This window comes from Caretta caretta, chromosome 19 (assembly GCF_965140235.1).
Source record: "Caretta caretta isolate rCarCar2 chromosome 19, rCarCar1.hap1, whole genome shotgun sequence".
Taxonomy (NCBI): domain Eukaryota; kingdom Metazoa; phylum Chordata; order Testudines; family Cheloniidae; genus Caretta; species Caretta caretta.
The window spans coordinates 10,626,016-10,639,130 of record NC_134224.1 but is presented as its reverse complement, the minus strand read 5'-3'; the positions used below and the strand labels follow the sequence as shown (position 1 = coordinate 10,639,130).

Sequence of the window (13,115 nt, the reverse complement as noted above, 5' to 3'; positions counted from 1 at the left end):
TCCTCATAAGTCATGTGTTCCAGTCCCCTAATCATTTTTATTGCCCTCCGCTGGACTCTTTCCAATTTTTCCGCATCCTTCTTGTAGTGTGGGGCCCAAAACTGGACACAGTACTCCAGATGAGGCCTCACCAATGTCGAATAGAGGGGAACGATCACGTCCCTCGATCTGCTGGCAATGCCCCTACGTATACATCCCAAAATGCCATTGGCCTTCTTGGCAACAAGGGCACACTGTTGACTCATATTCAGCTTCTCGTCCACTGTAACCCCTAGGTCCTTTTCTGCCGAACTGCTGCCGAGCCATTCGGTCCCTAGTCAGTAGCGGTGCATGGGATTCTTCCGTCCTAAGTGCAGGACTCTGCACTTGTCCTTGTTGAACCTCATCAGATTTCTTTTGGCCCACTCCTCCAATTTGTCTAGGTCCCTCTGTATCCTATCCCTACCCTCCAGCGTATCTACCTCTCCTCCCAGTTTAGTGTCATCTGCAAACTTGCTGAGGGTGCAATCCACATCATCCTCCAGATCATTTATGAAGATATTGAACAAAACTGGCTTCTGCCCTGTGCTGCAGCAAAAAATGATTTACTTCTGAAATCAGGACGCCAAGGAGCAGCAATGGTCTCTAATGTCAGTTTCGTTCATTTGAAATAGGCTGCTGGAATCAGCTTTTTTAGGGCTGGGACCATCTTCCTGTTTGTACAGTGCCTGTCATCATGGGGCCCTGGTCCATGACTGGGGCTCCTAGATACTACCACAATACAAATAATCAGTGCTTAATTTTGTGCCAGGGCTTGGCCATTAGTAGCCCGAGCACCGCTGGGCTTGCCACCTCTGTTATGAAAGTGTAAATAAAAAAAAAAAAGGCCTGAACCCTGACATGTCTTTCATTACAAATTAAGCACTGCAAATAATTAATATTTTACCTGAACTAGATATGCCCAATTCCATATGCTGATAGTCCATGTGCGTCATACATCTAGATTTGCCCGAGATCAGCATTAACCTGGGCCAGGTATTAAATTTGGATTGTTAAAATAAATAGAGCCCTGACTTGATTTGTTATGTGGCATTTTACAGCCAGTTCCATGTCTTTCTCTTACCCTATTTTGTGCTTCCATAGCTTACATCCCAGAGGGTCCCAAAGCACTGACCACGCATTGTATAGACAGGGCTAGGCTTCAGCAGGGGCTGAAGAGCACACAACAGTTTAGAGCAGGAAGTGAAGAACACGCGATCCATTTGAAATCGCAGGAGGATTGGAGAGCAGCAAAACAGCATCTGTGTGCCCCAGTGAACCCATGCTGGGTTCAGCCCTGAGATGACAAATAGCTTGTATAACCCTTATGCAACACCGTCAGCAGTTGAGCAAGCCCATGCATTCTGTAATTTTCCCACGTGAAAACTACCAGGCCATCCATGCAATGCTAGACTGCTCATGTTCTCCTGAAGGGAGCAGAGATCTAAATTGTTGTTCAGTCCTGGGAGGCTGGAAGAGAATTGGCGTTGAAGCCCAGGGCTGTGTTCTGGACAGAAGCTATTGGTAGCGGAGCAGGTTCTGCATTCTCCTCTGCCTCTTCTTAAAAGATCTTGGAGAATGAGCTCTGCCGGACAAAGCAGCTGGAGTTAGTGATTCTGTCCTTTGTATGTCGCAGATGTATCACACTCCCACCTGCGCCGTACAGCACACAGAGAGCTTGAGAGAAGACAAGAGCTTCTAATGAGGCAGGGGGAGGTTCCCTTGGTAACAGCAATGAGCAAATGATGTGAATGGGTGCTGGGGAACCTTAGCTCTGGTGTCCTGTGCCTGCTTCACTTAATGGGAGAAAGATGTACATAATTTTCTCTTGAACGATCCCCACCCAGCTGGGAGGTGAGGATGCTGCAAGGTTTTATAAAGCCTGCTCTAGTCGTTTTAATATTGGATTAGCCTCTGCCTTTCAGAGGGTGGCAGTCCTTAGGCTTCAGAGTAGCAGCCGTGTTAGTCTGTATCCACAGAAAGAAAAGGAGTACTTGTGGCACCTTAGAGACTAACAAATTTATCTGAGCATAAGCTTTCGTGAGCTACAGCTCACTTCATTGGATGCTTAGGCTGGGAATCCTGTTCCAATGGGATGATCATCAGAAGGCCAATTGTCACCTTTCACCTCCTGCCCAAGAAACACCTTGGCGCTCTTCACTGCATGAACGAGGCCCTGCATGCTTCGCAAAGCTCTTCTGGCGAGCTTGCTGCTTGGTACATGCTATTGGCGTAAAGCTGCCTTGCCCCAGCTGATATGGCTGCTTAGCCCTTGAGGAGCAATCTGCCTCTGCAGAGTTCCTCTGGAATAAATCCTCAACCCTCGCAGCTTCACTCAGAGGGTCTAGGGAGGTAAATACTATCCCCACTTTACAGATGGGGAAACCGAGGCACGCAGACACATGACTTGCCCAGAGTCTCACAGGAAGTCGGTGTCGGAGATGGGGTTAGAAGTGAGGTGGTGTTAGAACTTTGGCCTTGCTTGTGTGCCACAAGCCTGCACTGCAAGGGCCGTTCTCTCCCACTCACTGCCCTGTCTCCCCTTTCTCACATCCGGCCTGTGGCAGTCTGAGGGTGGGTGTGCTCTCCATTCCAGCAGTGGGTACGCTGCTGCCATTACTGTCTGTTTTTTACCCCCTCTCCTCCCTGCGATGAGCTGGTCTAATGCTCCTTGTTTTCCCTCGTTGGCGGGCTGAGGCTGGTAATTGTCTCCATGGGATCACAGCAGTAGCCCGGTAGAAGTAAGCTTTCATGCGCTCTTTAAGAAGAGAAGGAGGTGGGGAGTGAGTGTGTTGAAATTCAGCGAGATCAAAGGCCTAATTAATGCGCAGCCCATGTAAGTTTATTTTTAGGGCTTCACAGAAAGGCTGTAGATGTTTAATTGGCACTGGCACATGGATGCTCCAGATTAATGGAATCCTGAGAGCGAAAGGGACAAAGTGAGAGACACTGAATTGCTGGAGGGAGAGGATATTATTCAATCCTTGAACATATTTAGCAAGTGACACCTGACTGACTCACTGTGGATTTCTTGCAATGCCTGTAGCTTAAGCCATGATCTGGCTAGGGCTGATGTGCATTGGATCAGAGTTTCTCAACGAAGGTCTGTGGACCGGTGCCGCTCCCTGAGATTTTCCTGACACGGTTTAGGAAGGCAGCAAGCTGGTCCCTGGTATCAAAAAGGTTGAGGAACACTAATATCCTATGCAGTGGAAATACAAACCTTTTCAATCCTCTGCTTTAACGCCTCTCCTGGGAAACAGACACGTGTATTAAAGAGCGACACGACTTTGGGTAAGTGAGAGATGTGGCTGTGTCTGGTAGTGGCAACGGAAGCGCCAAAAGCCATGTGTCCTGTAACTAGCCGGGTCAGGGACCCGGGTATACTCCACTGATACCCCTGCTTTTTGTGCAAGGCAGAAACCAGGTTGGGATTTTAGCCTTCAAGCCCCAGAGCCTGGTTTGCAAAGGTCCGATCATCCGCAGCTCCAGTCAGTTCCTGAGGGTGTGTCTATGCTGCAAGTCTCAGAGCCTGGGTCAGCTAACTTGGGCTTGGGGGACTCAGGCTGCAGCTTTAAAAATAGCAGTGCACACATGTGGGCTTCTGCTGGTGCCCAGGCTCTGAGACCCTTCGCCCCTTATGGGGTCTCGGAGCCCCAGCTCCAGCCTGAGCCCAAATGTTTACACCGCAATTTTGTGGGTCTTTTACTACTGTGTAGACAAATTCCAATAGCGCATCACCTTGGGAGGGGCCTGTTTCCTAGGGTGGGAGGCTGAAGCCAGTTTAGTCTTCATGGTTGCATTTCTGCCATATTTTACTGCCTCAGTGTGCCTAATATAAGAGCTGAATGATTCCCCCCACTCCTCCCTCGGTTGCCCGCTAGCAGACGCGAAAGGCAGGGGATGCTTTTTCCTCCTCTCCAGATCCTCTGCCACCTTCTGTCCCCTTCAGACTCTTAGATTGTATGTGACAATGGCAGGTCTGGTGCATGGTGATTAATTGCAGCTGTCTAACAGTAATTCCACTGGATGTGCCTTCTTGGCAGCTGGTGCCAGAGGTAACCGCATGGATCAGGGGACTAGCAATGGGGTTAAGAGCCTCTGTCCTCCAGGTCTCTGGTTAAAAGCCAGGGCTGTAGTGACCAGATGACTATCTGGCCTGTGTGACATGAATGAGACAATGGCCAAGTATCCACCTCACGCAGATTTACTGTAACTGGCACCCCTGGGTCCCCTCACTAGCTTCAGCAGAGGCCATGGACTGAATGGGCTGCATAGACCGAACTCCCCCCTCACGGATGGACAGTTCCACACTTGCATGTGCTTCAGATTTGAGGCTCATGGGCAGGAAGTTTGCGCGGCCGCAACCTTTGCCTTCACTATTCTGTTCTCTGGGGCTGTCAACCCTACGTTTTCTCCCAGCGCGAAAATTCCCCCATTTAAAAAACGTCCCTTGGTGCTAATGCCTGTCTCTCACATCCCCCGCCCTCCCACCCCCCCAAAAATGTCGCCAATGCGCTGGGGCTGCTTCCTCCGACTAAGGCACTCTAACAGGTGGGGGTGTGCAGGAGCCCCTCCCCGAGGAGCAGCCAGTTGGCACTGGTGTGATGGTCGTTCTGGGCCGAGCCCCCTGAAAAAGGAAGCCGGAGTGTTACGCATTTTTCCTTCCCTCCTTCGTTGAGCCGTAACTCTGTCTGAGGTCTGCAAATGCCCCTTCTGCTGTTAGAGCTTTGCAGCGTCACAAACCCCCTCGTTCAGCCCAGAGCCCAACCCCAGGCTGGCTAGTTTCACGTCGTGGGTATGGAAATAACCCCTGTCCCATGTCGGAGCTCTGCAGCCACTCCCTCACTGTGCAGAGGTAGCAGTTTGGAGGTGGTGGAAGCCAACATAATTCTAAATCTATTTCCATCCTTTAGGCCTGTTCATTGTAAATCCTATTAACCTGGGGGTACGTGATTCAGTCTAGTGATCAGAGCAAACTGCTGACTCACTGCTTGACCGTCAGCCGTGTGTTCGAATTTGTGCCTTAGCCGTCCCAGCACCTAAATCGGCTGACAGCAGCGGGATGTTACTGCGGACCAGAGGCTGTGTCAGCTCCACATTCCCAGCTGAACTAGGCACTTGCCATCCAGATCTGTGTTTGCGCACGCCACAAGATGCTTGCGTTGCACGGTTGGCTTGGAAGGCAGGAAGCCCCGTCTGCCTGATCCACAAGCTGCAGGTGTCCTCTTCCCTGCGCCTGGCTTGCTAGTTCACTTTGCAGCTAGGGCACCTGCAGAGATGAAGCTGGGTTGGGTTTTGTTTCCCTCCCTTAGGCAGGTGTTAAAAATGTTACTAGTCTCTCTCTGCTACCTTAATTATTACTTTGAAAAGCCTATCAGATGTCTGCTAGCCAGAGAACTAAACCTGCTAGCCAGAAGCCATTTGGGGAGGGCGGGGGAGGCAACTCGGGATCTCCACCGAGCTCCAGCAGCCATGCTCTGGTGAGCAGCTCCACTCCCCCTAAGCTCCTGGAGAGGAGAAGGGTCCTGAGATCCATGACAGGAGTCTGTCCCAAGGCTCCGGCTCTCATATCTGTCTCTGACAGGTAGGGGGCGGATAAATTTCAAGTCCCTCTCTGTAGCCACCTGTAGGTTCCCCATTTTGGTCCCCAGAGGGGACAATGTGTCCTCTTTTTCTCCCCCACCCCTCTGGGGCCCTTTAGCCCGAAAGGCTCCTGCATCCTGCAGGGCGTGCTATTTTTTTTTCTTGAAACTTTAGGTGATGAGGTGTGGGGAGAAGAAAGGGGGTGAATGGGGGTCATCCTCCCCCCATGATAAGCCCTCTGAATATAACAGAACTGACCAGAGCCTTGTTAGCTTTCCTTAAGCAACCACAAGGTGAAACCATGGGCAGCACCAGAAGCACTGGGGCTGTGTCTCTGCAGATTCAAGAGGAAAGCATTGTGCTGGTTCTCATTTGGAAAGTTATCTTTGCAGCCGTGTAAGAGCTGCAACTTCTTATATATTTATTTGTAGTGCATGGGCCAGGACCCCATTGTGCTAGGCTCTGTACAAACATACAACAAAAAGATGTCCCCTGTCCCAAAGAGCTTTCAATCCATGTAGGAAAATCTAGGTTCAACGATTGATAACTTAGACCCCTTCCTTCACTGGGGAAAGCTTCCTGTTTGCCACGTCACCAAGAACAGATGGTACAGCCACGAGCTCAGAAGAATGAAATGGCCAAGCTGCTAACAAAAGGATGGGATTTCTCATTTAAAATCCGCCCCTGTTCCAGGAAACTGGAGGGTAGCATATGTGCCTCGCGTCTTAAAAATAAAGCACTGGGTAAAACCCGGGGAATTGCATCAGTATCCGGAAACTTGGTTGAAATGATGGTTTAAAATAGGATTATAAAACACCTCTCTGGAGCACTGGTTGGATCTGGTGTAATGATTCCTACACCAGCAGAAGGGTGTGCTGGGTCTAGGCATATAGTGAGCTCGCATCCTGCCCTTCTTCCCCTATGCCCCAAGGTGAGGATGAGTTCGCAAGTTAAAAACAAGTCCCCGACTCAGCTCCCAAAACAAAGGAGCAACCCCGGTCCATGAGGATGTGTTGCCAAGTTCTTCATGTCGAGCGACCTTCCCATCTCTATGGTGGAAGGAGCTGGACGTTTCAGCTAGTTTCTGCTGCAGAGGGAAGGCTAAGGAGCTGCTCTGACTGGCCTCAAAAGAGCGGTGGATCTGCCTCTGAGTCAGAGGCCAGTGTCCGTGCTAGAGGTGCTGGGCTCCTTGAGTAGGAGACTGGCAGCCAGGGGTATTAAGGGTGTGTTGCAAAAGCCAACTTGTGCTGGCCTAGTGTCCTTCGTAGCAGCATTGTGTGGGCAGCGTACTCTCCACCAGGGACATATTTGGGTATAAGCTTTGTAGGTCTGATGAGCAGAGCTGTAGCAGTCAGCAGCTTGAGCCCTTCAGACTAGCAGTGGTGGAGTGTGGGGCAGCGCTGGGGTGGCCGTAAAGCCACGCCATTAACAGCTGCTACTGCCCGTGGAAGTTCATAGCTTCTTCTGTTCCCTGGCCTGGAAATGAACAACAAAGATCTGCCGGGTCCTCTTAGTCCATCACCCTCCTATCTGAGCCGCTCACATACATTTGTCTGCAGCTCTAAGGTACGGCAGTGCTAATATCCCCATTTTACAGCTGAGGCACAGAGATGAAGTGACATGCCCGAGGTGTCTGAGTCGGTGGCAGAGTAGGGAATAGACTCCAGGTCTCCTGGGTCCCAACCAGTGCCTTAGCCACAAGACCACCCTTCCTTTAATCAGCAAACACATGTCTCAATTGTTTGATGCTCACTGCCATAGGGGCGGGCTGCCTGTTGTAACATGGCTGCAACTGTCTTCTCTCACCTAGGTTTCCATGTGATTCCCTCTGTGTCCAGCATCGTGCCGGAGAGCTGCCTCCTCATCGTCGTGGGGCTGCTGGTTGGGGGACTCATCAAGGGGGTCGGGGAGAGTCCCCCAATCCTGAAGTCGGACATCTTCTTCCTCTTCCTCCTCCCGCCCATCATCTTGGATGCCGGCTACTTCCTGCCCCTGCGCCAGTTCACGGAGAACCTGGGGACCATCTTGATCTTTGCAGTGGTGGGGACGCTCTGGAACGCCTTTTTCCTGGGCGGGCTGATGTATGCCGTGTGCCAGATCAGCGGCACTGGCCTGGGTCACATCGGCCTGCTGGCCAACCTGCTCTTCGGCAGCATCATCTCGGCAGTGGACCCGGTGGCGGTGCTGGCTGTCTTCGAGGAGATCCACATCAATGAGCTCCTGCACATCCTGGTGTTTGGGGAATCCTTGCTGAATGACGCCGTCACTGTGGTGAGTGAAGCACGTGTCAAGCTGCTTGTAAGGCCCTGGGTTTGCTCTGGTGGCAGAGCTCCCTCGAGGGCAGCAGAGTCTAGACTGGAGGGCAGCGTGGATATGATTGGATTAGATCAGTGGTTTCTAAACTGGGGTTCGCAAAATGTTACAGGGGGGTTCTGGGGAGGAGGGGAATGGCAAACAGAGCTGTCCCTAGGGACCCTGGACAGCCTGGGGCCAGCAGCCCAGGGCCCCTGGACTTCCAAGAGCTAAGCAGATCAAAGCAAGCGTATCTATCACACTGAGGAGATTTTAAATTTCAAGACTCCTTATAAGAAATGGAAAGGGAGGGGGATATTTTTTGCTGTTTTTAAAATTAAATAGGCAGCTGGTGGTATTTTTAAAATTATTATGAAGAACAAGTTTAAGCTTTGTTTTAATGTGCGTCGGACTGCTCAAGACCCGAATGCTTGTGTAGAAGGAACTCTTTGATTTGGCTTCTTAAATACCTTCATGCTGTTTCACATCTGATATTCCTGGATGAAACATAAGAGCCTTGTCTTATAACAGGCTTATTCCAAGTCATACAAGCTATGAAAGTGAGATTGTGGAAGAGTTTTGCCATTTTCATAATGTAATAAAAATACTGTAATGATTAATAATAATAAATAGTGTGTAATAAGCATGTCATAAAAACAAATTTTATATTTCCAAGATCACTGTTTTTTATAATTTATACTCTGGTAAAGGAGAAAATCCCTGGAAATACTCATTTTTAGGAGAGGATTCGTGAGACTTGACATTTTAGTGAAAGGGGTTCACAGGTTGTTAAAGTTTGGGAACCACAGGATTAGATGCTTTGCTTGCTAAACCCTGGCATGTGAGTTACACTAACTTAGATCTCCCCTTAGACTCTGGCTTGGAAGTGGATGGGGGGGGGTTAGCCTGGGGTGTGTCTTGCAGCTTGTGTAGAGGTGCTGAAGCTTGCTGTGCTCTAGCTAGTGAGCAGCGAGGATGTGGTGGTGCAAACTTCAGTGCAGGCTGCACAAGTGAGTGCATACGGGGAGGGGAGGGTGTCAAGTGAGCTTGTGCAGTCTGTGCCACCAGGTCCTCACTGCTGTGTGCTGCAAATCAATCCCCCCGCCTGGTGTAGACATAGCCTGAGTTACATGTGGGTGATGATACTATTAGCCCATGCATAGGGCTTATCTGGAGATCTCGGGTAAAGCATGTCGGGTGCGGAGGGGACTGGGTAAGTGAGTTGTCTGAGGTCAGTGTCGGGGCAGGAGTAGAATTCGGGTCTCCACTGGTAGGGCTGTATGCGTAAAGTGCCTAACCCAGCATGGCCCTGACCCACAGCTGGGGCTCCTTGGTGCTGTGATAATAGCAATCATTAATAGTAGTGTCCCCCACAACTTCCGCTCCCATTACACACCTCTCTGCACTGATTCCTGGCAGCGCTGATGCGCTCTGGTCGGGGTGAGTGGGCAGCGGATGGGGGCAGCTGGGTTGCTGGGATCTTCCGCTGTATGGTGGAAGTGATGCATCTATCCCTCTCTGCGGGCTGCAGCTGGGCTGGAGAGGAGCCAGACCGGAAACAGCCTCTGATACACACGCTGTCACTTGGTAATGAAGCAACCCAGCTACACTGTCTCCCACCCTACCCCAAAGGTTCCTCAAGCTGGAGTTTGCTTGACTATTTTTAACTCCTGTTTCTTTGCATAAAGTTGTACAGTTCCTCCCTGGACCCCAGTCTGAGCAGGGCCTGATGTGAGCCTTTCACTGCCCAGGGCAGCAGCGTCTTCTCTTCTTTCCTATCCCCATCCTGTAGCCTGCTCTGACCTCTTCATCTGGATAGGTCAACACTGCAAGGGACTGGTGGGCTTTTTGTATTGGTTTAAACTTGAGAGAGGACATGCCTGGTTTAGAGCACTCAGCCAAGCCTCAAATTCCTCCCTCCCACACAGTGCTGGAAGATTTATTTTAATGTCTGTAGAAAACTCTGCTGAGCTCTCTGATAAGGGCCAAACTGCAAGCCTGGCTAAACTCTCCCACAAGGTCAAGGGGTGACCTGCTTTGCTGTGTGCTGCTGCCTGGATAGGCAGCCCTGGGAAAACCTCTCCCAGGGCTGGGCTGTGCATGGGCTCAGAGGCCCAGCTTAGCTGGTGCAGGTTTATTCTATGCACTCGGGTCTCACCCATCTAGCCCGAGCTCCCCAGCAGATTGCCTGTGTACTCCTTGCCCCAGGGGATAGGCTGGGCTTGCTGGTGGGAACAGGAGTCGAGCGGCAGAAGATCTTAGTGCCGGTTGATCATGGGAGAGAAGGGAAGGGTGTGGGGATGTTTAACACTGACCGAAGGGGGTAAATATTTGGAAACCATTCAGCAGTTTGCTACATGTATAGGCATCAAAGCTCACCTGGGACTTGGCATTCAGCTCCGAAGCGTTTCTGGGACCAGACCGTCCGTCCTTGGGGGCTAGCCATAAAAAGTGGTCTGCGAGGATCATTCAGGGGACTGGCCAGGCTGGAGAACTAAGGTATCTCCGAGTCCCTTCAAACAGGATATTCTGAAACCAGGGTCGGAGCCAGTTCTGATACCTGCCATCACTAGAGAACCGGTGTCAGAGCTCCTGGCTGTGGAGATCTGCCTCCGGTCAGCATACCCATGTCTGTGGCAACATGGGTGCTAATCCTGGAGCGAAATCAGTGTCTCTGAGTTGTTCAGTTCCAGGGGATAAGCTGGGCTCAGCTGCTGCTTGGGCATGGGACATGGTTCTGTAAATAAGCTGAGAATGTGCTGCATTGCTGAGCCCTAGAAATCTGGGTCTGCTCTTGCTCTTGGCAACGGAAAGCCCTCGATGCACCACCCACGCACGCTCCCGCCTTGCGTTAGGTGTGGCGTGCAAAGAACATTTCAGGGGCCTTCGGTTGTGTGGAGGAAGCGTGGCACCAGTCATGGCCTGTGCATCCGTCAGAACGTGAGGTCTGCCGTGGCCTTTGGACCAGGGATGTGAGTCTGGGGAGACTCTTGCCTTCCGATTGCAGGAGCATTCTAGCAACCGCTTAACTCTGCATTTGCAAGAGACTGCATTTGCATCCTTTCTGGGGGTCTCTCAGGATGAGCCAGCGGTTAGGCCTGTTAAAGGAGGCTTCACTTTCACTTTCGACATTTAGTTTTATACAGAACCGTGTGCATGGCCCCTTACGAGCTTCCATAGCTCTGCCTGCCTGCCGCTTGCCATGTGCACACACCCAGGGAGCCTACCTGCCCTGCCCTTCCCTGCAGCCTGGGCAAAGACTGGACCTGGGGCAGTAAAGGGATCACGGGCCAACTGTCTGCTGGGCCTGGGTTGCTGTGTTTTTGCAGTGCTGGTCATTGTCTTTGTTCTCTTGCAGCCGGCCCTGCAGCAAGTGGGTAGGCGCCGGAAAGGAGTGGGGTTTGCTGACCCACCCTGGGCTAGGCTGGGCGTATGAGATTTCTGGCCCTTCCTGTATTGGGGAAGGGCCTCCAGCTCTGCAGATAGCAACTTGTCTAACAGGTTTATCCCTTTGTTGGGTGCCCAGGTGCGGCTGACTGACTGGAGGGCGGGATCATGGCTCTCTTCCATCCCCAGTTTATGCAGGGCAGAACCAGTCCCTCCCAGGGGGACCTGTTCGGCTGCTGCAATCATTGCGCTTAAGAAGCCTTCCCTCCAGAAAGTTGTTTTAAGAGCCCAGTTCTGAATAAACAGCTCGACCTTTCAGGAGAAGAGGCTGTAAAACTGCAGCCCAGTGCCATGGAAACTGGCGGAGGAGCGTCGCCGAGCAATAGAAAGGAAAGAATTATCAGGATGCTCTAGCTAAGTGGAAGCTGGGGTCTACATCCTGACTGATGCTGTACCCACTCTGGCTATCAGCGTGATTGCCCCACAGCTGTGACCCAGGTGTGAAATGAAAGAAAAGGGATCTGTATTAGCCTGGCCCCTGGGCTGCTCTAGAGCACTGAGCAAGGAGGTTGGCTATAGATGGGTGACTGCGATGGAAGGCTCTTGGGGGCAGGGTTAAGGTCCCGCGGGGCTAAGCTACACCCTGGCCCTGAGGGGGTTGTGTAGATAGAGCCCCGAAGAGGAAGAGACTGGCCTTTACTGTAATCTTCGGGGCAATAGTCTCTTCTGGCGAGATGCGGACGCTTCCCCACACGCCTGCGGCAGGGAAGCAAAAGCAGCGTCCCAGGGAATGCAGTAGGGCTCTGGGCCTGGGTGTTTCCAAGGGAAATCCCGGTCCAAGGGCTGGCTGTGAGAGTGCAGGCATTGGCTTGCCTCGGTGTCTAGAGGTTAGTGCTACAGACAACAGAACGCCTCCCCCTTCCTTGTAATCTTCTGTGCTCCTTTTGGGTACAACGGCTCTTACTGTACGTCCCTTCTGTTCGCTTCAGAGCGTGGGCTGCTCAGCAGCCTACCAAGGGTGATGCGGAAACTGATGGGCAAGCAAAGAGAGAGGAGTCGTGCCTGTCCCGCTGTCTGCCCAAGACTCTCTGCCCCACAGGCTCTTAACTGCTCTTGCTAGGCCGTGGGGAAGGCACCAGCTCTTTGCGTGCATGGCGGCCTGGTGGTAAAGTGCTGTTCCAGGGCGGATGCTGCAGCTGACGGTGCTTAGCCCATTGCTCTGCTGCGGCTGACACAGTACTTGGAGCTGAATCCCGTAGCCCTGAAAGGCATCTCGGCTATGCTGGGTTTGGCTCGTGGATCAGCCACAGCGTGCAATGAACTAACCAGGCAACCTTGTGCCTGCAGCCAGATAGCCGAACTTGAGCAGGGATTCTTGGATTTTGATGGTCTTCCACTTGCTGTTACAGTGTGCAGCCCACGGGACCTTCTGACTTTTCAATCTCCATAGCCCGGGGGGACCCCACCCTTAATCTGTCTTGTCCATTTTAGACTGCGAGCAGGGCCTCTGTCTCACTGTGCTAGGAGCTGTACAGACACAAGGAGGCCTGTGTTGCAGTCGGCGCTTCTGGGCCCTCCTGGGATACAATGAAGTGAGCTGTAGCTTATGCTCAAATAAATTGGTTAGTCTCTAAGGTGCCACAAGTCCTCCTTTTCTTTAAACAATAAGAGCTACGAGGCTTGCTTTGGAGAGCCGTGCTCCCTGCAGGCAGGGTGCTGAGATCAAGGGAAGCACCAGCGAATCAGAAGGGAAGGGAGCCCGTAGGGCTGGTTTCCCCCCTACCCTTTCCCAGCTGCTGCGTCCCTAGGGGTGTTGGTGTGTCGCACACAGC

The 13,115-nt window shown here is 51.8% G+C and overlaps 1 protein-coding gene across 1 annotated transcript in view; it reads left to right on the top strand.

The window, feature by feature from the left end:
- The window catches only part of SLC9A1 (solute carrier family 9 member A1), a 57,409-nt gene that overhangs the window by 30,957 nt on the left and 13,337 nt on the right, over positions 1-13,115 (top strand). Inside the window, exon 2 of the mRNA XM_048826062.2 lies at positions 7,415-7,875. Coding sequence (XP_048682019.1) covers positions 7,415-7,875 — 461 coding nt within the window. The remainder of the gene's footprint in view (positions 1-7,414; positions 7,876-13,115) is intronic.